The sequence below is a fragment of the Mustela nivalis genome, assembly GCF_964662115.1.
Source record: "Mustela nivalis genome assembly, chromosome: 3".
NCBI lineage: Eukaryota > Metazoa > Chordata > Mammalia > Carnivora > Mustelidae > Mustela > Mustela nivalis.
This window is the reverse complement of record NC_139022.1, coordinates 163,417,698-163,443,277: the sequence shown is the minus strand read 5'-3', so window position 1 is coordinate 163,443,277 and position 25,580 is coordinate 163,417,698. Positions and strand designations below refer to the sequence as shown.

At 34.3% G+C, this 25,580-nt stretch overlaps 1 protein-coding gene across 3 annotated transcripts in view; it reads right to left on the bottom strand.

The window, feature by feature from the left end:
- The window catches only part of CDH12 (cadherin 12), a 998,766-nt gene that overhangs the window by 47,820 nt on the left and 925,366 nt on the right, over positions 1-25,580 (bottom strand). For all 3 annotated transcript variants that reach the window (XM_082725875.1, XM_082725876.1, XM_082725877.1), the window contains one exon: positions 6,876-7,063. In XM_082725875.1, coding sequence (XP_082582001.1) covers positions 6,876-7,063 — 188 coding nt within the window. The remainder of the gene's footprint in view (positions 1-6,875; positions 7,064-25,580) is intronic.

Sequence of the window (25,580 nt, the reverse complement as noted above, 5' to 3'; positions counted from 1 at the left end):
ACGTTCAGGACAAATCAGCGGCCAGGCTTCACGCCCTGTTTGGGAAGAGGAGCCGATGGCAGCAGAAACAGCATAAACAAAAGTCTAGATCTGGGTGTTAAGAAACTGAGAGGAAGCGGGAGCCTTATCTAGAAAGAAGATATGAACAGGAGCACTTTTGTCAGGAGAGGAGAAGGAATTCCATTTTGGTCCATCTGAGTTTGAACAGACTGTAGGACAACAGCTTCAAATGCCTGTCAGGGAGCAAAACAACCTCCTTTGGTAATTTCGGTTTGGGAGCTGGTTTAGAGGTTATGAAACTGATGAGCGAAGTTAGGTGTTAGGTAAGGTTGTTTCAAAGACAGGTTGACAAATACTTACAAAAACTGGGACTTAATATTTGCAGAAACAAATAAAGAACACCACCTATTTTTCTTTAAGCTTGTGCATGCATACAGGCTAGCTAGAAATAGGAGAGTTTTAAATTTAATAAATTAAGATCTATGTTTGGCTGCATAAAAAAAGTTACTGTAATTTATTTTTCCCCTTTGAGTTATTCAAAAATTAACCACATGATGGTGCTCTCCTACCAAATCTTTTGGTGTGAATGCCTTTCCTGGCTATGTAACTCCAAGAAGAAAAGGAGTTTTACTAGCAGGGCATAAGGAACATAATGAAGGCTCCATGGGACTTGCTGAGAGCTTAGCCTGCTGACTAGAAAATCCTGGAGAAGAATAAAGCATTTCCTTTCTTCTTTTTTACTTTTCCTTTCCTTTTCTTTTCTTTTTTTAAGAAAAAAAAAAAAGAATTCTGCTTTGGATTCAGTGTGATCACAATTATGTTTATTTGGAATGAAATAATATTTCCAAGTCACATCGAATAGTAAGAATTCTTTTTTAAAATCAAGAATTTTTACTTATTTTAAAATAAAGAAATCACTTCATCATTCTTTGCTTTAAACTTACGCTATCTTTATTTAGTCGTTAGCAACAGATAACTTTTGTAGAAATGGCAGAGAACTGCTTGAGAAATTAGGCAAAATAATAAAATTGTCCTTTTGCACAACTTAAATATTTACCCCGCTATTTTAATTGCTTTAATTTCTTCATAGTGACAAGAAAAAATACAGTGCTTCTATAAATATATTTCTATTTTCGCCCTTGAATGAGCTAAACTCATGCAATTTCGTATTTGGATCCGATAAGTATATACGTATGTAATAAACACATACTTATTTTCAGTTATCCAGTAGAAAACAAACAACTGAGTAAAATATATTTCAATTACCTTCTCAATTAAGAATAAAATTGCTGAGGGGTGCCAGCAAGGCTCCGTCAGTTAAGGGCCTGCCTCTTGATTTTGGCTCAGGTCACGATCTCAGAATGGTGAGAGCAAGTCCCGCATCGGGCTCTACATCAGGCTCCACATCAGGCTCCACATTGGGCGTGGAGCCTGCTTGAGATTCTCTCTCCCTCTTCCCCCTCCCCTTGCTCTCTCATGTGCTTTCCTTCTCTCTCTAAAAATAAATGAATGAATGAATTAAATTGCCGAATTTAAGATGCCTTATGCTCTCATTTTATTTATTTACGTATTTGGGAGGGAGAGAGAGTGAAAGAACAGGGCAGTGGGGGAGGGGCAGAGAGCCTGAGGAAGAGAGAGAAAATCTTAAGCAGGTCCAGGACCACCTGAGAACCCATCTCCAGGCTGCATCGCAGGACCCTGAGATGACGACCTGAGCCAAAAATCAAGAGTCAGAGGCTTCACGGACTGAGCCACCCAGGCACCCCCTTACACTCTCATTTTAAATGTAGCCCATCTCCCAATTTTTAGATGGGATGAAAAATTTAAAGGTATTATTCTGTTAGTGTCAGTGTTTTTAATGCTTTAACACTGAAGAACATACAGGGCACTCTCGATTTGTTTAAATTTTGCTTGATGCGATATGACATAAATGTAGAGTAAGAGTAGTTTTTTTGTGTGTGTTTTGTTTTACTTTTTACCAGTAGGTTGTGCCTTGAGAAGATTTATAATGTTTCAAACTGCTAGTCTGAATTCAAAGTGACACAGTGAAATAACACTGTCGTACTGCTCATAAACTGAATCCAAGCAGCTGTTAAAAAATAAATTAATAAAAATGCTTTTTTTTTTTTTCATTCTTCTCAGCTCCTATAAACCTGGCCATCATTTTTATTCACTTTGGCCCTCCTCAAAAATACTGAAGGGAAGGCAAATGAAGATTTTGGAGATAAAACAATAATGAGACTATGTGCTTCAGGAACTTTAAGTATTTTAATTGATTATTAAATGAATTAAGAAAAACTGAAAACAAAGAGTATCATATGTTCACATTAGCTAAACAATTAAAATAACTGACATTTAACAAATAGCTACATATTCGAAGGTACAATATATATCTTTGGACTTTCTGAATGCATTAACAAAGTAAAGCCTATATGAATTTGGTTTTACATTAAAACTCCTTTTTGCAATTTTATGCTGTGATGTTGAAAGGAACATTTTTAAACGTTTTAAATGCTAATTTAAAGACCATCCTATAACTGAAACACTGCCTTTGATGTTTACATACATGTTTATTATTACACATCCAATTCTTCTGGGACTCCTAAAGCTAACTACGAGGTAAACTTTCCTGAGAACTTACAGAATATATGCACTAATATTCTATAATACAGTCTTCACACCAGCCCCCACAGAGGGAGGAAAATACTCTAAAGAATTGCAATTGTTTAAATTAATTTTGAGTTTTTCATGGGCTTTATGCAACAGACTTTTTCTATTGATTTTATTTTTATGAAATCATACTACCATGTTCAATCAGGTCATATATCTACACATATACACTTGTACACATACACAAAATATAATATATACAGCATATAGGTAGGTAGGCAAGTAGGTAGACAGGTACAGCTAATTTTAAAATTTTGTGATAGAAGTGTTCTCTTTGGGTATTTTCCTTTTTTTTTTTTTCTAAGATTTAATAGATATACTCTGCAAGTTGCAATTTTCTTTCCCAGCAGAACTGTAGGTTAACAGAGAGGGATTGCTTCTGGTGGTTCCTCACTGAGAGATTAAAACAAATTACAACACTAAGAATACATCTATTCAAATGCTTGGGTAATTTGCCAGATGATCAGAATATTTATGAAAATATGTTTTGGCTGTTCCTTTACGATCGAGCCAGAATCTCACCATTTCTCACAACCTTGATTACTACAAAGGCACGGTCCCAATCTCCATCAACAGTTTCTAGGATTATTTCTATAGTCTTTTAACTGGTCTATATTTCTTTCTTTCTTTTAAAGATTTTATTTATTTATTTGACAGGCAGAGAGCAGGCACAAGCAGTGGGGAGAGGAGAAGAGAGAGGGAGAAGCAGGCTCTCCACTGAGTAAGGAGCCTGATGTGGGGCTCAATCTCAGGACCCTGAGATCATGACCTGAAACAAAGGCAGAGGCTTAACCAACTGAGCCATTTAGGTACCCCTTAACTGGTCTATTTCTATCCTCACTCGCTAGTCACCACGTTATCTCAGCTTCACAACAGTAAAGGTAATGTAGATCTAAAGTCCCCCCATGCTTCCCCTACCATGATCTAATTCAAGTCCTGGGGGGCCTACAAGGCTGGCCACGATGGGCCCTTCCTCTGCATCTTTGACCTTATCTCTGACAAGGGCAACTGGGGCCCCTTTCACTGGCTGCACTCCGCCCTCTGGCCTCCTTGCAGGGACTGTCGGATCTTTGTGGAAGATGTCTCACTCAGAACTACTACACAAGTCATTTCTTGCTTCCTTCAAGTCTTTGCTGAAATCTCACCCTGTCAACCTTTTTTTGACCACCCATTATAAGAGCCACCACTCTCCTTACTATTTGCAACCCCGGACCCTGCTTTCCATTTCCCAAGCTTGACTCCATCCCTGAAGACAGTGCTTTTGGCTTGTCTTCCCCCAGCTAAGTGGAAGCTGCTTGAGTAGAGAGAGGGTAAGGGTCTGTTTTCTTTACTGCTTTATCTCCAGAAGCCAGAGTGGGGTCATGGACTGAGTGGCTTCCCCATCAATACCTGTTGAACGAAGGAGTGAATGTTAGTTATGGACACTGAACTTTATTTAGATGAGAAATTTTAGGCCAGCAAAATGGACAATTATTCATCCACTGCAGGAAGAGAAATGTATTTGGTATACTTGGAGACAGACCTTTCAGATGGCTTTTCTATATTATGTAAGTCAATTTTAATAACGTTATGTCATAATTTTACAAATCTCAATTTTAATCTAGTTAAGAAAGAAAATTGTCCAAAAATTTAATAAAATAAATGCAACAAAATAAATGACATGACTCTTTTTATGAATCTACCATTAGCTAAAAAGAGAAGAGGTCTATTCTTCTAGCTTTAATGAAGGTGTATAATAAGTGAATAGTTACAAAAATCATTACTAAATCGTTATTTTCTTTTTTAAAATCATTACTTTCGACGATTAAGCCATTTTGATATAATATAAAGACTACATTTAGCACAGGACTCCCTTTTCAATTGTGTTTGAAAGTAAATAATAGTGGGACGCCTGGGTGGCTCAGTGGGTTAAGCCGCTGCCTTCAGCTCAGGTCATGATCCCAGGGTCTTGGGATTGAGTCCCACTTGGGACTTGCTCAGCAGGGAGCCTGCTTCTCTCTCTGCCTCTGCCTGCCTCTCTGCCTGCTTGTGTGCTCTCTCTCTCTCTCTCCTTCTGCCTGACAAATAAATAAATGGAATATTTTTTAAAAAAATAATAGTGCTACTCATTCTCCTAGATTGACACTTAGACACCAATCATTTATTGGCAGGGATGGTAAATGTGTGTAAATAAAAATATAAATATAAAACATGTAAAATATAAAATATAGCTATAACAACAATAAATATACATACATACACAAATTTTTAAAAATATAGTATATGCACTATTGACTATTCTGTACCTCATTATACTTTGTAAATTCACCCAATTTCATAATTACGTTTAATGAACTGTTGATGTAAAATATTTTCTGTTATTTTTCTTATTATTCAGATAATACATATTTGCTCCATTTAAATTAACATTTGTAAGTCATTTAAATGTAGTTCTTTTTTAGGGCACCTGGGTGGCTCAGGCATTAAACATCTGCCTTTGGCTTGGGTCCTAATCCCAGGGTCCTGGGATGGAGCCCAGCATCGGGTTCCCTGCTCAGCGGGAAACTTGCGTCTCCCTCTCCCACTCCCCCTGCTTGTGTTCCGTCTCTCGCTGTGTCTCTCTCTGTCAAATAAATAAAGAAAATCTTTTTAAATAAATAAATAAAAATGTACTTATTTAAAAAAAATAAGTGATAAGACTCTTATTGACTTGTTACTGAATAGGAAAGAGAGAAACAGGCAAAACAAGAACAAACAATAAAGAAGTAAAGTTAATAAGAATTTGACACATACTTTTTAAACCGTACTTTGAAAATGCAACATAAATGTATAATTTTGCTGAGTGAGATCATGTGGCTAAAGTAATTTCTAGAAAATATACAATGTATGTGCAATAGTGAAAATAAAAAGTGATAAATAATGTGTATGGAAATTGTGTTTCTTTTCAGTATTCTTTTTATTGCCATATGTATTATTTCTCTGTTGAAATTCAGAGTTCCTGAGCAAATATGGAAACAGAACCCTAATTAATGGGAATAGCTGCAAAAATATTTCTTGTAAGCTAAAATAATTACAATTATTAAATGTATATAATATATGGCAGTTTGGGGGAAATGGAACATACTTTGCAGGAGAGGGGAAAGCACTACTAAATTAGAGGAGTTTCACTAGTTTGTCTGCAGTCGATTATTGAAAATTCCTATAATTTGCTTCACTGTTATGGGAAACAATCTACACATCCCACTCATAACTGTGATTTTTCTATTTCTCACATCTGCCTATCCCTTCTTCATGCCAACCCAACAAAAGACAGACTAACCCCACTAATATTTCTAATTGTGTTCTCTTCTGCAATTCTCTTTTGTAGCACTCTGTTTAATATTACTAGATGATCTTTCACCCCAGTCTGCCTGCTCCTCCCTCCTTTTCTCCCTCTCTTTCACTCTCCATCTCTTTCCCTCTTTCTCTTCTTTATCCTTCTCTCCTCCCCGCCCCCTCCCTCTCTTATGAGTCCTTCTTAAAACCCCCTCAAGGCCAGCATTACCCTTGCTCACTTCCTCCGTTCCTCAGGAGTACAGGTTACTGACATATGGATTCTTCCACTAGGATAGAAAGTCTCACCAACAACGTGTGAATTAGGTATTTATATTCTCAGAAACGTCATGAAAGGGGCAAGAGCAAGCTTGGTGGGGTTAGAGTTTACTTCTAGGTCTTATTTTTAAATTAATCTTTTTTTTAAGTTTGTAACAATAAAAAATTAAATTACAATTAAATTCTGAAAAGCATTTTTATTTTATTATTTTTTTTAAGATTTTATTTATTTACTTGAGAGAGAATGAGAGAGAGCGCATGAGAAGAGAGAGGGTCCGAGGGAGAAGCAGACTCCCTGCCAAGCAGGAAGCCCGATGTGGGACTTGATCCCGGGACTCCAGGATCATGACCTGAGCTGAAGGCAGTCACTTAACCAACTGACCACCCAGGAGCCCTGAAAAGCATCTTTAAACAGTTTAATCATATTAATAGGCTTGTTTCAACAACAACAAAAATATATATCTGTTGAATGGCAGAATACAAATGCCTGAAGAAGTGAATGCTTATGTCACCTTGTCTTTTTTAATTTAAAAATACTACTAACTGGAGAAAAAATTTCTGTCATTTACAACTTTTAGTCATTTTGTTCTTTCATTAACAGTGGGTACTCAACTGTCCAAAAACTTATCTATTACCTTTTTCAATTTGATGACTCCTTCTTGCGTATCCTCATCTGTGACGATGTCAAACAAATTTCCCCCATCTCCTGGAACGATATTGTATTCGATTTCTGCATTTTGTCCAAAATCAGGATCCACAGCTCTTATTCTTCCAATGGCCGAGCCAATAGGAGAAGACTCTGGAACTTTCAGATGGAAGATACCTGGCAAGAAATGTATAATTCATGTTGACAGTGGAGTTAGTAACATATATAGAAAGATTACTAGGATAGAAAAATCTACTATATAAGAAGTAAATCAAGTTTATAACATAATAGTGCAAAATCGAAAGCGAGTTTGCTATCAAGTTAAGAATTACGATTAGGAGTAATAACTTCACTTTTCACTTCAGTAGGTCCTGCTCTAGAATTTTAATTGGGAATTATAAATAGTAAAGTGTGTGAAATTTATATTATTGTGAAGAAGTATTTTACATACTAACAGCCTCAAAGTGAACCTACTATCAAATGGAAGGGCAGAAAAATTCATGTAATTAATTTGTACCAATACCACAGAATCCAGGATATAAAACAGAGATAAAATTAAGAGAGATAAATGATTGATAGATATTTCTAGAAAGTTAAGATTATATTTCCTAATATAGAGAGATATTATATATTTTCTTATATATATTCCATACACACATAGCATTTACCCAGTAAGTATAAATCATTAAGCCGAAAACAGCCTGTGAAAGGATTATGTGTTTGGTAAACCAAAATTTTAATTCATAATGAATTTAAGTATTGACTAATATTCAACTTAACGTTTAGTGTTGTGTAGATTTTTACTGGGTATTCTAAAAAGGTCTAAAATCTAAACTCAGGATATAAAGTTCTATTTGCCCCTGATTTTTTTTATTTTTTTTTTTCATTTTTCACCACCAGGTGGAGCACATATATTACTATGAATTTGATACTGAGGCAGAAAAACTCGGAAAAATTCCTATCTATTTAAAATATACTAGAATCAGGAAAAATTTGTAATACCTCTTAAAAATAAAAATATATACATCACTTAAAAGAGTTTTAGAAATTTCATATGGCATAACATGAAGAAAAAGATATAAGCTATTTTACTGACCTGTCATCAAAATATGTATTAAAGGATTAAGTGGCTGTTTGTTTAAATAAAAATAAGGAAAGGAAGAGTATGGGACGAAGTAAAAATGTAAATGCAAAACTAATCTCAAAAATACAAAATTTAAATTTTGATGTCTGCTTTCCCATTTTAATTTCTATTAATGTATTTTGGGTTGTCCTTTCCCATGGTTAAATTGGCCAGGGTAATTAATTTGTTTAGAACTTCTAGTTACATCAATAGAAATTAAATTAGGAAGGCCTTTAAGGTGTTTCTTGAATGGCAAAGTTCATTCATCAAACTTCCTTTCAATATTTCAGCTATTGGCCCCAAGAAATATGAGGAAAAATAATCAATCACACCTTATAGCGATCTTGCCAAATACTTTCCTAAGATGTGGTATATATACACAATGGAATACTATGCAGCCATCAAAAGAAATGAAATCTTGCCATTTGCGACAACATGGTTGGAACTAGAGCGTATCATGCTTAGCGAAATAAGTCAAGCAGAGAAAGACAACTATCATATGATCTCCCTGATATGAGGAAGTGGTGATGCAACATGGGGGCTTAAGTGGGTAGAAGAAGAATTATTCCCAATTATTTTATAAGTCTTGTAGTTCTTTCACGGTTTCAAAATGTGGTCATTTCATTAGCCCTGGTAGCCGTTAAAACTTGTCATATACAGCTCATGTCCCCCCATAAAAAAAGATATCTACCACTTGCTCCTGTAATGTTAAAATCAGACTTTTTTACAGTCAATGGACATCACCTCATTGAAACATCTACATAATCTGAAAGGAGTTAAATATTTACCTAAATTTGTTTGATTCCATGTAAAAGAGAAAGTACATTTTTACAGTGGTCCAAAAATAGTTGTTCAATTAATCTGATAATTAACAGTATGCCTGCCTTCAAAGATAAATATGTCAAACCTTTCTAAAAGAACAAATTTAAAAGTCATATAAATAAATAAATAAATAAACCAGAACACAGGCAAATAATAATAGTCTAAGTGGTAATAATAGAGTGTTACATAAATATTACAAAGGAATTTTAGTTAAAGATGTCATATTAACTGATCAAGCTAGCAACTTTTCATAGGTTAGGATTATGTTTCATTAGATTTTGTTCCCTAAACACTTCACACAGTGGCTGTCATAGAGAGATGCTCAAAGTTTGCAGGATTTACAGTAGAGTTTGGACTTGAGGCAACCAGAGCAAAGAGGAAGACTAAAATCATAGGTTACATTGTGTACACATAGTCTACAAGAAACGTAAAGAGATATCCAAGGGGAATTTGAGTTCAGATAGCCATGACTACATAAACAGAACCTAAAGTGACTTTTACGCCTACTTTCTAGAGAGCATGTTTCACAAAAGCCATATTAAATCCTGATCTGATTGAAGAACTTCTGAATACTAGCAAATATGATGGAACCTGAATTCTTTTTTAAAAAATATTTTATTATTTATTTGACAAAGAGCCAGAGAGAGAGAGAAAGCACAAGCAGGAAGAGTAGCAGAGGGAGTGGGAGAAGCAGGCTCCCCCTTGAGCAGGGAGCCCGATGCCTGGTTGGATCCCAGGACCCCAGGATCGAGACCTGAGCTAAAGACAGACTTTAACCAACGGAGCCACCCAGGTGACCCAGTGATGCCTGAATTCTTGTGTAACATGATGAGAAATTACGCAGTAGTTATTTAAGGCTGTACTAAACTTCTCAAACATATGTTATTTTTCCTTTCCTTTTTTTCTTCCCTTCTTAATGCCTATTAAGCAGAAATATCATTCGTCAGAAACATGTTCACAACCTTTTCCTCTTGTCCTGTGATTGTGATAAAGAACCTGAAGAAATACCAAAAGCCTTGAATCTATGCTAGAATTAGTCATATTCCAATGTCATAGGACATCAATAAGTATTAAGAAAGACCTTCAATTTGTTTTCCTGATAAAATAGAGTAATAGGGAGCTATGTTGAATAATGTACTGTACATCTTTCTCTAACAGGATATTGAATTAGGAAACTTAAGATGAAAAAATTATCAAAGACAGAGTTGGCAAACAGAGATTTGAGAGAGAAGGGCAGCTGCCATGTGTAGTGGATTTCAAATTTCAGATATTCCCCGCAGTGCAAGGTGGTGATGGTGGTGTGGACTGAGGTCGAGAGCATTGGATGGCATCTCAGGAAAGCATGGCCATCCAGCGGAAATGACGTGTAATATTTCTGCTTATGGGAGCAGATTCAGATTACTTATTCGCTTTGCAAGTTAGCTTTTCATTTGAACAATTAAAAGCCAAATTAAAAGGGGCACCTGGGTGGCTCAGTGGGTTAAGCCTCTGCCTTCGGCTCAGGTCATGATCTCAGGGTCCTGGGATCGAGCCCCGCATCAGGCTCTGTGCTCAGTGGGAAGCCTGCTTCCCCCTCTTTCTCTGCCTACTTGTGATCTCTCTCTGTCAAATAAATAAATAAATTTTTTTAAATGCCAAATTAGAAGAATTAAAAATCAGGGGAAATAATGTAGTCTGGCAGCATCATTAAGAGATTATAGTTAGTAAATGTTAAAAAAAAAAAAAAAAAAAAAAAGAGCCAGAATTGAGACCCTCCAATGTGAGAAGTTTTAAGTCTGAAAGGTAATCTGAAGGACACCAGATAATGCAGACTATAAACGAGAGTTCCCCTTTTCAGGACGACATGCTGAAATACGAGTTTTGTGTTTTATAAAACAACATTTTATGAAGCCAATAACAATAAATGTGAAGATAGCAATTCCTTGTAGTGCTATGTCAATATGAGTTAAATAACAGTTTCCGAAAAAGTGGTCAGCATAGAGTATGCCCATGAATTTTATAATTATCTAATGGCATTGGAAAACTTGGGATAAATGGAAATAGTAGCATTCTTCAAAATGACTGACTCACAAGCCTCCACTAACGTGCCCTACCAAAATTAAGATACAGTAGAAGGGAAACAGTGATTCACCACTTACATCTTTGTGGATTGAGATTTTAGTGTACATAAAACACAAATATACAGAGCACTGAATTTTCTGTTCTTTATATCACCGACGCAGATTAGAGAGGTGAAAGACACATTCATTAAGACAAGCATTTCTAAAGAAAATATGGTAGTTAGTAATAAAGTTTAAAGACTATGGAACAAGTCAGAGAAACGATACATTAGTCATGTCATTTTTTTAGGTTCTGTCGGTTTATTTCCAGTGACTTGACATTTTATCATTTCTAGAAACTCGACAGCAATAAAGCTGGGGTCATTCAGATTAATTCAAAACTGAAGTAATCTTCAGCTGTGCCAAAGTTAGATTGCTTTTGATGTACTATGTAATTACAGTCCGATCATCTTCTGCGTGTCCTACTTTGACGCATATGAAACATCTTAATGGCACTACCTGTACAACGCAGATTAAGAAATAAAACAGGTGACAAGAAATTGTTCAGAGTCAATAAGAATATATACTTACATGCTCATCAAATATACTTGCTGTGTTTAAAAGAAAAAAAAAATGTTCCCATGGAAAAGGAGAAAATGACATGCAGTGAATTCAGATGGAATTATAGAGATCAAATTCTAAAACTTCTTACAGATAAGGCTCCCTATTAATTCCAGAGATAAAACTATCTATTACTCAGTTATTGCCTAAATGGATCTCCCCTCAGGAAGTATGTTGTTTAGAAAAATATACTTTGATTATTCTTTGGTTATTAAGACACACACTGGCTTTGTGTGTGTGGCTGGTGGCATTCACTGATACCTAAGGAAAAGGATATACAATGTTCTCCTTCCCTTTTTTCTTTAAAAAATTTCCAAGTACTGAAGAAAACACCAAAATGTCACTTACATAATAATGTAATTATGTCACTTACATAATAATTTATGAAAAAGAGATATATTTACTTAACAAAACATGAATTAATATGTTAAAATCTCCTCAGAAATAAAAGTTAAAGGACCCCAAAAGTATATTAAGTGAATGAATTGTATAATACCATAACAACATTCAGTAATAAGAATAGCAAGTGAAAAGAAAATGGAATGATCCATTACAAATTATCTTTTGAAATATACTCTATGTTTATTATAATAACTGAAGATAGTCAAAACAATATATAAGAAGTCAACGTTCAATTTCACAGAGAACTTACTATACTATATATGAAAAGTAATTAATTTATATATTCATATACTAATACAATATATATAATTGTATATATATATTTGTATATATATATGTATATTTTAAAATAGTAGAAAAACAAAAATATTTGAAAGTTTAAGTGGAAATTATTTTAAGTTGATTAAGAACAATAAACATTTTTAGGAACATGAAAACATATTATCTGAGAGCACATAAACAGATAATTCTTCGAAGTGTTACATTTATGTTTAAACTTCAGAAAATAAGGTATATTAACATTAAACTTTTGATTCAGTGACTCAATTCATTTAATTGTTCAAATAGTGATCCCACAGGTATGTGTTTGTGATTTACTATCTAATCACAAAACAGTGAAATATTTCTTTATCAATATTTTATTGCTTCAGTTTCTTAAACAAATAATAGTGCACAAAATGATTTCCCCTTGTCTAAAGAAAATAAAAAAGGAAATGGAAGCAAAAAAAAAAAAAGGAAATGGAAGCAAACAACATTTCTGTATGAATAAAAAGGAGCTTTATATATATTATTAGCCTGTTATAGCCTCTTACTAGCTCTGTGAGTTGAGGCAAAATATTTAATTTTTTTTCTTGATCTGTAAAATTGGAATGATGATGATGTCACTTACATAATAATTTATGAAATTCCTAAGTGGTATCTATTATACAGTTACTTTTCAATTCTATAGATAATCTCCATATCTGTATTATACTATTTTCCTGTAGGACTGGCAGTAATCAATAGGAAACTGCCTACAGAGGTATGGAAATAAAAGGAAGGGAGTTGTTAAAGAAGGTCTGAAAAGCCATTTCCATTCTAGCTGAAACATTTTTCCCATATCTTGAAAATTGAAGGATTCAAGAATAAAAATATCTTGGTGATTGAAGAACATTTTAAATGCCCTCTATTTCCTCAAAAGCCTGAAGCTGTGACTATTTTCAATATGTCCAAATTAAAGTAATAGAAATATAGTCCACAAGGAAAAACCATCCTGGTAACAAAGTTGGATTCAAACTAGATTTTAGTCAAGCATACTAAGCACACAGTGAATGGAATCTCTTGGTAATGATAGAGACATCCAGTCCTGCTCATTCTTAGGATGGGTTTTGGATGAACAAATTTCTAGAAGTGTCTAGTATTTGGAAACAAGAGCTTTACTGTATTGGCCAAATTAATGCATCTTTTTATAAATGTTACAATTGGCTGCCCTAGACTTTACTTAACCATATCCATGAAAATGAGAGCCATATACACAATATCCAATATATTGATGGATTTATAAATTCTATAAAATTTTATATTTTCTATATAATAATAGCAGTATTTTTTTTCTTGCTTAGAGATATGAGAAATTGATTCCTCTAAACTGTCTAGTTTTGAGCAGCCATACACAACACAAAAATTTAGGGCTAGATACTAAATTTGAACTATCCTTTTTAAATTCCCTTTGGGTAGTAGATTCGTTGGTAAGCCTTCCAATAACTCAGATTATTGATATATGATTCACTGCAATTTTTAGTAGTTTTCTCCATGGAATGATAAAGAAAAAACAAAATACAAAACAAACTATATTTATTCCAATGTCATTTATTACCTAGTGAAGGAGGTAGGTATTAATTAAACAATAACACCAATGAAATAGAATCACCAAGTCACATGAGGAAAGTTAACCTAATTCTATGCACTTTCTATGATACTTAAGCTAAGAATCGGAGTTGAGTTAACTAGATGATGTTTGGGTGTGTGAGGTCAGCTGGTAGAAAACATTCCAAATAGTAGAAACTACATGAGAAAGCCAAAAATTATCATAATCTTCTACCTTACTATTTTGTTTGTTCAATTTATATAACATAAATTTATGAATTTATAAATTTATGTTAAAATAAATTTATGTTAAATAAATTATGTAACGTAAATATGCATTTGTATAGAGAGATAGTAGACATCAATTTTAATATGAAACACAAATAACTTTAACATTACTTAATACCACTATATTAATCTCTCCACATCCAGTCATTCATTATCATTTTAACATTGCTTTTTTTTTTTTTTTCTCATTTCAATATCATATTAACCTATGGCCTAGATATCTTACTCATGTTATCACTGCTGGCTGGTAAAACTCAACCCCTGATAATGATAATCACTCTTTTTCTCAAGAAGTGCAACTGACTGAGAAAAACCAAAGAGAAGCAGCTGGATACCTCCATAAATTTTGATTACTAATCTCAAACGCACTTGCAAGATTGGCTGTAAATTGGATACAGATTTGCAAAGGTAACTTATTATTATTTGCTATGACCTCTGTTTTAAACTAATTTATTTTCCACCAACCTCTGCTTTACCTTTTTACTACAGATCTTCCTCACCTTACAATGAGGTTAGGTCTCAATAAACCCATCATTAAGTTGAAAATATTGTAACTTGAAAATGCATATAATAAGCCTAACCTACTAAACATTGTAGTTTAGTCTCACCTAACTCAAACATGCTCAGAACACTTATATTAGACTCCATTTGGGCCACATCATCTAATAGAACACCTATTTCATAATAAAGTGTTGACCCTCTCATGTAATTCACTGAACACTGGTTTGAAGGTGAAAAACTGAATGGTTGAAAATGTATCAGTTACTTATCCTCATGATAGCAAGGCTGACGGGGAGCTGTGGCTCACTGCCTTTACTCAGCTTCACGAGAGAACATCATACCGCATATAGTTTGTCTGGGCAAAGAATAAATTTCAAAATTCAAAGTACAGTTTCTACTAAATACGCATTACTCTGACCACTGTAAAATAAGTTGAACCATCGTAAGTTGATAGACCATCTCAGTTGGTAACTTTGTCCCCTATGTCACAGAAAAAAAAAAAAAATGAACTCATATCACATAAGAGATAGCTCAGCTCCTCTATCAATTGGGGTTGGATAGACTTGGGGAAAATGTCTTTTTTCAATGCTCAGAGAGTAAAATTAATGATGACATAGAGAAAAGAGCATTGTGGCTCTAGAATTAAAATCCCTTCTGCTTCTGCACCCAAGATATTACTTCCTTCAAAATCCTCTCAGATCTACTCTGTAATGATTTGGATGCCCGTCTTACACATTTTGTGTGACTGTGTGCATAAGTCTATCATTTATTTTATTTCAAGTAGTATAATTGTCCATTAACTTAATCTCTCCATTATACACAGAGCTGCTTGAGGGAAGACATTAAATTTTTAAATCTTTTTTGTACAGGCAAAAAAAAAAAAAAAAAAAAGAAATACAGCCTTTTTTGCATATACACTTCAATAAAATTAGCAATCAATGAAATATTATGCATTGAATGCTATAATTTATTGTGTCTGATATGTTAATAAACTAGATTTCTTATGCATAAAATGTATCATGTCCATAGTTATTGCTTATATTCTGTTTAACTCTCATAAAGAAATACTGAATTTCAGTTTCCTGCCTAAGTAAATGCTAAGACCAATAATAAGGCAAACATGAAATAGAGAAATTTATCCCATGTGAAATATATGTTGAATTTAGGATGTTTCATACTGAGGATTAAAAATGATCACCACAGTCAGAAATCTGTGTATTAAAGGGCTGAGGTAGTTGTATTTAAGTTTCTCCTTATATCTTTATTCATTCTCTTCCTGAATTTTCTTATATTCAAAATTTAAATATTTCTTTTTGAATCTTACTAATTTTATCCATACTACAGACCTCATTAATTACATCTATGTTTCTCTGAGGGGTACCTAGGCAGCTCAGTCCTTTAAGCATCTCTCTTAGGTTCAAGTCATGATCCCAGGGTCCTGGGATCAAACCCTGCCTTGGGCTCCCTGCTGAGTGGGGAGTCTGCTTCTCCCTCTTCCTCCCCCTCTGTGTGCGTAGGCTCTCTCACTAATAAATAAATCTTTATATTATTTCACCTGGATCCCAGAATGGAAGAAAGATATTAGTGACAAAAACCTGTGAGATCTGCCTACAGTCTGCAGTTTCATTAATATCAGCGGACCTCTGTTCAGCTCATGTTTTTATAAAATACTGTCATTATGCAAGGTGTTAGCATTAGAATAATCTGAGACAAAAGGATATGAGTGATTTTTGTACTACATTTGCATCTGTTTCTGTACTTTTCAGTTGTTAGAGTTTTAACACAAAAGTACATAAAAATAAAAGAATAAAAATATAAATTTAAAAAAAAATGTTTCTCAGGGCACCTGGGTGGCTCAGTGGGTTAAACCTCTGCCTTTGGCCCAAGTCATGATCTCAGGGTCCTGGGATCAAGCCCCACATCGGGCTCTCTGCTCAGCAGGGAGCCGCTTCCCCCTCTCTGTCTCTGTCTGCCTCTCTGCCTACTTGTGTCTCTCTCTTTGTCAAATAAATAAATAAAATCTTTAAAAAAAATGTTTCTCACTCCTCTCCCTTCTGTAACCTTCAGTTTGTTTCCCAGAGGGGGATGGGGGAAGGGCATAACCGGGTGATGGGCATTAAGGAGGGCACGTGTTGTGATGAGCACTGGGTGTTAAATGCAACTAATGAGTCATTGAACACTACATCAAAAACTAATGCTGTACTATATGTTGGCTAATAATTTAAAAAACTGTTTCTCTGACTCTCTCCCCCTATATTTCAACTGTTTCCTGTTCATCCCCACTAAATTTCAGCATATTAACAGAGAAACTATTTTCCTACTTAAATCATGTCTTCACATGCTCTTTGTCTTAATTATCTTCTAACTCCAATAGGGCACAAAGGCTTTTCCATTACTGCTACTGAAACTTCTCTCAGTTCTGCCTCTACTTTTCTCTTCCAAACAACAGCCAGCGGTTTGCTCCATATCTAGTCTCTACTTCAGTCTTCACCAGGTTATTGAAGTCATTTTTCCAACACGTTGACCTCTGCTCTTGCCCCTCAACGGACAAGCACACACATATGCACGCACGAACATGCTCGCATGTGGGCTGAGCTGTCTCAAATTCCTCTCCTTCCAATCTGTTAAATTCCTAGGCTACATTTCTTCTCAAATGCTATGTTTTTCATAAATATTTTCCCAATAATTCCATTTAGGTTTATTTACCATATTCTAATCATGTCAATAGTTAGTGATCATGTTCTTATTTGGGGTTTCATTGTGGTTTTATTTATACATTGAGGTATTTGTATTATAGAGTGCCTTGATGGCTGAAAAAAGAAAAGGTAACTCATTCAATTCTTATCTCTTAAAAATCAAGAACAAATGTGTGTGTGTGTGTGTGTTGGTGTGTATGTGTGTACTTATATATATGATTATATAAAAGTTGCTATTTTTTCAGTTATTTTGGCTATTAAAGTAATTTTCATAGACTGTAAAAATAACAAACTTAAGCTTTTTTTAAAAAAACTGGGGAAATGATATTAATAATCAGAGTGTATATACTATTTACTCTGGGCAAAGAGTTTTAAGGTAGAATTATCATTATAATGCATATACGTCATGAATACCTTTACTATAAAATCATTTCGGAACAAGTCAGTGGATATCAGGCTAGATAAGAATCAATCTCAAGTCTTCCTAATATTTTAATAGAATAAGACTAAGACTTCACATGAAAAATAATTTCTTTTTTACTTGTCCATAAAAGAGAGTTTTAATAATTTGTTTATTAAGTAACTAGAGACTTCACATATTAGTTTAATACTACAACTGGGTTTTATCCAAGCTAGAGTAAAATGAAATCAGAATATCATATTTAAATCAAAATAGTTGGGGTGCCTGTGTGGCTCAGTGGGGTAAGCCTCTGCCTTTGGCTCAGTTCATGATCTCAGGGTCCTGGGATTGAGCCCTGCATCGGGCTCTCTGCTCAGCAGGGAGCCTGCTTCTCCCTCTCTCTCTGCCTGTCTCTTCTGCCTACTTGTGATCTCTCTCTCTGTCAAATAGATAAATAAATTTTTAGATAAATAAATTTTTAGAAAAAATTTAAAAAAAATCAAAATAGTCATTGCAAATGTCCATGGGTAAAGATAATACTATTTTGGTGATAGAATTATTTTATATTCACTTCCTAAATATTTGTATGGAGTTAGACATTTTTAAATTGATTTTTTTCGTGTGTATAAAAGGTATACAGTAGTCCTAAGATTTTTTTTTTCTGGTGGTAAATTCAACTACAAATGTAAATGTGAGTTATTTCTTGAACTATTTCTCTCTTCAATCCAAGTCTGATGGTACATTAATTGGAAATTCTGATAAAGGGGAAGCAAAAGACAGAAAGAAATGATATAAAAGGAGCCTGAGACATAATCTAGCTAGAGAGAGAGAGATACAAAGGAGAAATTGGGATAAGGTTGAAAAGAGGGAGGAACGAAAAGGCGGGAGAGAGGAGAGGAGAAAAAAAAATACTGTTAGATACTTCAATTGTATTATTTTACTTAATCCTCCCAGAAGTGCTGTATATTACTGTTAAGATGTCTACTTCATTTACTAGCCAAACAGATCCTCTTCTGAGAGTAAAAGAAACCACTACTTGTCATTAATTTGGGACCACAAGAGAAAACTGGAACTGTCTCAAGCAAACCAGGATCTGCGGTCCCCCTATTGATTATCTTAATTTGATGTTGTAAAAACACGAGACAGTGAGTGTTTATTTAGCTTGTTCGGGTCCCAGTGAGTTAATGGTAAAGCTGAGCTCTCCATCATCCGTACCTTTCCCAAAGCCTAGGATCTCTGTGCTCTACAAATCTTACAAACATAAAAACACTCACAGTCTTGGAGAGAATGTCTTTTCAGTTTGATTAGTGAAGCAGACGGAGTGCCCCATGTACACATTCAGAGCTCCCACTCTCACTTAAGATTCTGGTGTAGGAAGTAGTCATCTATATTTTCATAAATGTGCATATTTATTTTATTTTTTAAACAGAGAGGTTTAATGCAGAGAATTTTTTAAAAGATTTATTTGTTTATTTATTTGAAAGAGAGAAAGAGAGATCACAAGTAGGCAGAGAGACAGGCAGAGAGAGAGGGGGAAGCAGGCTCCCCGCTGAGCAGAGAGCCTGTTTCGGGGCTCAATCCTAGGACCCTGAGATCATGACCTGAGCCAAAGGCAGAGGCTTAACCCACTGAGCCACCCAGGTGCTCCTAAACGTGCATGTTTAAAAATCACAGCTCTCGTATGTTCCTCGATCATGTTCCACTCCATCACACATGCACCTACAAAGTTCCTGGCTTCAGCTCTTACAATCTCGTTTTCTTTCACTTTCCTTTTCTAAATGTGCATAGATAAATAACTTCTCTTCGTAAGGAATAAAGAAGTTAATGTGCAGTTTAAATGCGGCTTCTGTATGGCACATGTGCAATCAGTATTAGCTGCTGCCTCACTAAAACCATGGCTACATTCTGTAAAGAGTCGTGCAGTGGTACCACCTGGAAAATAATGGAACCTGATAATGCAGTTCTAGTGGGAAAATGCAGAAAAGCAAACTGAGGACGTGCGAACTGAAGATTTAATGAGCAAGAGGTATATGTATGCATTGTAGCCAGAGACCGAGAGGTTTATAATTATTTAAATCTGATAAATTCCATTGCTGGTATCTACTTACTCGCTCTGACTGACAGGAGATTTTCACAAAAGAATTTTTTTTGCCTATTTTTTGCGGGAAGGCTGAGAGGTAGAGGTGGGAAAACTTTCTCATTACCTTGCTTGTCTGTTTAGGAACCTATGAGTTTTATTACGTCCAAGGTAAAGTCTCACATTTGAACTGTGGATTATATGATGCTGAAACATTCAAGCCACCTCTCCAGGATTGTAATTGTAAAAAAAGGACTCTGGTGAGTTGGAAAGTGCACAGATTAATATTAAGAAATATTTTCAGTATTTATAGGAACCATGGTCATGAGATATTGTTATTATTGTTAATAATATTGGTAAGATTAAGCACAATATCTTTAATATTATTTCACTTTTAGACTTTATTGGATATGATTCACGAAATAATTGAAAACTAAAAGTTAGATTTCTTAAAGACCTGTAGATGTTGTAGCTCGTAAGCTCAGTACTTTTGCAAATCAGGCAATGGGGCCATAGAGCAACCAGCCCGCAATCTCGTGCCCTTTGCCACACGGGGAAAAGGACCAAGTAGGTCATCAAAAGCTTTCAGCATCACTTAAAGAAAGAGTCATGCTTTCATTAACAAAGCATAATGTGGTATTAATGTGACAATAATAGCAATGAGAAATGATTTTAAAATTGTGGTAATGGTTTTTTATTTGCTTACATCTGCCGACGTGGATTATAATGAATCTACTCTCTTCTTTTTGGAGAATTTGGAGCTCACATTCACTGAGCTTGTGTACAAATTAGATTCAACTCTGTGTCTGCCTCAAAGCATCAGTCTCTGACTTCTGTAAACTCTTTGGAAGACTTCTAAGCAAGACACATAACTTTATGATTGTTTGATTGTAAAAGAACAAAAAAAAATAACCATTTCAAAATGGTTTAAAATGAATAAATGTCAATATTCAGATTTCACTCAAATATATCTGTAGGAATGGAATTTTGCATGGACCAAAACAACTCTCATGAGATATGAAATAATTAACTCATTAGCTCTATTTAATGAATAATGAAATGCCTTCTCAACATCGCTGCTTCATCACAGTAAACCAGTGATTTTCAAATTATGCTTTGCAGACTACCTACCTCAGAATCTACCAGATTACTTATTTGAAATTCAGATTTCTGAGTCCAAGCTGTGCCACTAGAAACAGAGCTGCTATCACTGGGGCGTAAGATCCCAAAGGATTATGCGGGCAAATGTGATGCGAGAACTATTGGGAACACTATAGTGAGTATGACTCTGGTCCTCGTTTGCGTGCCTCATCTTCAGGAAATAGTTACCTCTTGCTCGTTTTTATCCAAGCAGACAAATGACCCATTTGGGAATTAAAGTAGAAGTGTTTATTCCACTTAGTAAAAGAGCTGGTTTCATTATGTCTTGGCTTGTTTTTCAAAAATAGAAATAGAGTCATCAAAGGTGATGACACTTTCTATCACTTATGCTACAATCTTTACAAGACCTAAGTAACATCAGCTCTTCATGCAATATTTCCAATCTTTTAGATTTACAATTTCTTTCTTTATGCTTTTTAAACATTTCCCTCACAAGTGAGGAGTTAAACATACACACACACACACACACACACACACACACACAACACTAATAAATGATGAATATGGGTAATATATATAATTGCCACATACTATGCATACCACAATATGCCTCTTAAATACTGGTAAAAAAAAAAAAAAAAAAAAAAAAAAAAAAAAAAAATCAATCGTGGGAATTGAAACATGTTCTAAAGTTGAAACTAAATCAACACCAGTAGTAAATTTGAAAACCATAAACAAACATGAATTGATGTCGACTCATTAATATATTTTACTTTCTTGTTTTACTATTTAAAACGTTCACCTGTTGGAGCGTCTGGGTGGCTCAACTGATTGTGTCTGCCTTTGGCTCAGGCCCTGATCCCAGGGTCCTGGAATCAAGCCCTGTGTTGGGCTCCCTGCTCATTAGGGAGTCTGTTTCTCCCTCTCCCTCTGTTCCTCCCCACCCACGCATGCTCTCTCTCTCTGTCTGTCTCTCAAATAAATAAATAAACACTTAAAAAAAAAACACACATTCACCTGTTTTCAATTAAGCCTCATTATATTTACAGTATACTATAAATATAAATTATAAATATAAATACAATATACTATAAATATAGATACCTCTATACTAAACAATATATTATTACAGTGTTAACCTTGCACACCAAACTGACACACACCACCTTCCCAAACTCAAATATTTGAATGAAGCCGAAGACATTATCCTCATCAAAGTGATAGATTTCACTAAGACCCATTATTTTAGTCATGCTTCTTCTAGTATTTTTTTTCAGAGTACTTGTCAGCATTTTCCCTTTTCCATTCCTGCCCCTAAGACAACAGATTGGAGATAGTGCTAAAAGCAGAAATTTGGCCTTTGCTTCACCCTCAGTGATATGATTTAGGAACATGCTGGAGTGTTACCAATAATTTGCACTTGACCTGCGGGTAGGAAGCAGGCCAGGAGCAGGAGTCTCCAAGGAAGGTGAGATATGAGAGTTCTATACATTTCACATCCTGACATTAACAGATGGAGATTATGAAAAAGACTGAAGTGATCCTGACCATGTTTCCAAGTTCAGACACATACTGGCCTTTTCTACACTCAAAGGTCAGAGCATATGTTCCTTACAATGTTATTAAATGATTCTGAGACTGTATCTATCTATTGGTAGATAGATAAAGTCATATATATGTGTATATGTGTAATTTATATATATATATGTATACATTGATGCAGCTCTATAAAAATTTATATCTACAAAATATATGCAGAGTCATGAACTTTCATACTATTTACAAGTAACACTCAGATTATATACAATTTGTATACATAAACTCAAATCATAGAACTGGTTTATCACAGTCATCCCCATGACAATCCCCTTGGAATGTAATGGTATGTTTTCTATGGCTGGATCTGAGTTAATTGTCAAAATTCAATTAGCCTACAATTCTTTATTCATGAAGACATACTATATATTTTACCAAGAAAATTTCAGTCTAAAAGCTTATAGTTTTCCAACAAAGGATGCTAAACTGTAAAGAGAAAGAGACTTTGTGCCTCCATCTTGTTATGATTGGGTTCATGTTGATTCTGATGAAAATCTTTATGAATTATATATTATAATAAATATTGCTTTAAAAATGAACAATTCTATATTATCCATTTCAAAATAACAAGAAGCCAATCTTAACCTGGATGCCAAAATAGTAATGAGAAGATGAAAAGATGAAATATATATTTTAATTAAATACATCAATATTATACACTAAATAAATATATAGTTATCAGTATTTATTTAGTAATTCAATAATTAACCTGAGCATTCTGTGGTCTTTCCTTAACATCAATGTATAATAGAAAAAAATAATATATAGATTTATACACATATTTTTTATGCTTGGATCTGTGGTAGTTTGTGTAGATCAAACATTGCTCATATGCAATAGACATTCTGGCTGATGTATTTAATGCTTTAATTTTACTTATGTTTATGTTAATTTCAGGACAATAACAACTTTTCCTGGGGTAAAGTCTAATATTTACAAGTGTCTTATTCATTAAATTAATGAACTATATAATATGGATACAACTATATGTTTTATACGGTAATTATTGTGCGAATAATGTATTATTGACTTTTAACTGAATCAAAATCCTTATAGCTAGCAACAGTCAATATAAGCATGCTTGGTTGGTATTTTATTAAAACATAATTACTTTAAAATATTTTACTTATTTCTAAGAGATTTTCTTAGAACTGTTATTAATGTCCTATTTTCTATATTTGAACTTATTTACCTTAGGAGCAATTCTCTTTCTCTTAGTATATTGAAAAAGAAACAAAAGAAGCAAACTCTTCCTTATCTTTCCTATATTATTTGCATTTTCTTATATTTCCTGTAAATTTCATCCAATGTTGTGTTTGAAGTACTTTCATTCAAGTTGTTCTCATTTTCATTACAAATATACAGAAGAAAGAGACGAAGTGGGAGATGCACACATGAATATTTTGCCTAATGTGAATTAACCACATTACTTAATTGATTTGATCTCATAATGCATTATTTAGAACAGCTTGTTAGATGGTTTTGTCATTTAATATTCAAGTAATGGAAACCATCAGCATTTTTCTGTAGATTATTTTAACAGATGGAGATCCTCTGCAGATATCCTTGACTAGGATAGCTTTATAACTATAGGGAAAAGATTTTGCAAAGAAAGCCTTTTGCCTTTATAGGACTCCAGGCACAGCTCTTTGAACATGCTGGGTATTATTTGGACTTCCCTGTGTTTGTGGACAGTTTTCTAGGTTATCTGGGTTTTCTGGGTTATGGACATTTTAGGGCAAACACAGCCATCAAAAACAAATTCTCCATCAAGAGGGAGAATGACAAAGAGAGACCTGAAGTCATCACATAAGATTAAGGCTTGGTTCTCTCACCCAGTGGCTGAATGATCAATGATCTTAGAAAAGTTTTTAACTTTTAAAAACTTTACTTCTATCATTATCCTTTCTTAATAATGTGATTTGCTACTTTATTTCTAAAATTGAGAAAATACTACTATATAGTCATTATGAAAGTAAGAGGGAGAAATGCGAATTGCTTGACATAGTACATGACACACCGCAATTTACTAGTCAATATCATTGTTACCATCATCTTATCATATTGGCAGGAAGTTCTGATGTCTCAGGAGCCATCTATTTTGCAACATAAAACAGTAAACTGTTTACACATGAATGATACGAATGCATGTGCCACTCAGTTTTCTTTTTTTTTTTTCATCTCTAACGTATTTAAGAGAAGGAAATGGATACTTAACAGTGTCACATATGTATATGTATACACACACAAAGCCAACAAAATTATGATTAGTAAATTTTAAGAAATTATTCTTTGCATTTTTAAGCAATGAAAAATTGGAGCTCATGAAATTCATCTGAAGGAAGTTTTCTGGTTTTGTTTTGTTTTCAGAATAATCACTTAATAAGCATGAAATAGAGCTAGTTGTGCCGATTCTCTTATAAGTTATTCATGTATAAAATATGTGTATATATTTTACTTTTACATTGAAAAGTATCATTTCAGCTTGTAATGTTACATCACATTTGTAGTTTAATTGCATCACATGAGAAATTTTCTTGCAGAAAGAGCATTGGCTTCTAAAGAAATGGCTTTTCTGTTTATAAATGTATGCTGTCTTTTCCTCTGAAGGATGTAATTCAAAATGACAACACACTAATAAGGGCTTGACACAATGGCATGTGAAATTGCAAGGGGATTAATTTTTTATTTATGCAAAAATGTGAAAACCCTCTCCTTTCTCATGATTCAAAAATCTCTCTCACCTCTTACACTTTCAGACTATAGTTCAAAATACATGTAATACAAGTAGAGAATAATTTGATCATGGTAAGCTGCCCAATATATTTCTTTTGCCCTCTCATTTCTCTGTTTATGAATGGTGACAACTCCACATACGTCAGGTGACTTTTTTGCAGGTGTTCTAAAAATTAGGGTTTTAGAGTGGCAGGTAGAAGAAAAGAATAACTTTTCATTTTTTTTTAATCTTTTTTTTTTAAATTATTTATTTATTTATTTATTTGAGAGAGAGAGAGAGAGCATGAGAGGGGAGAAGGTCAGAGGGAGAAGCAGACTCCCCATGGAGCTGGGAGCCCGATGCCGGACTCGATCCCGGAACTCCGGGATCATGACCTGAGCTGAAGGCAGTCGCTTAACCAACTGAGCCACCCAGGCACCCCTAACTTTTCATTTTAATGCTATGTT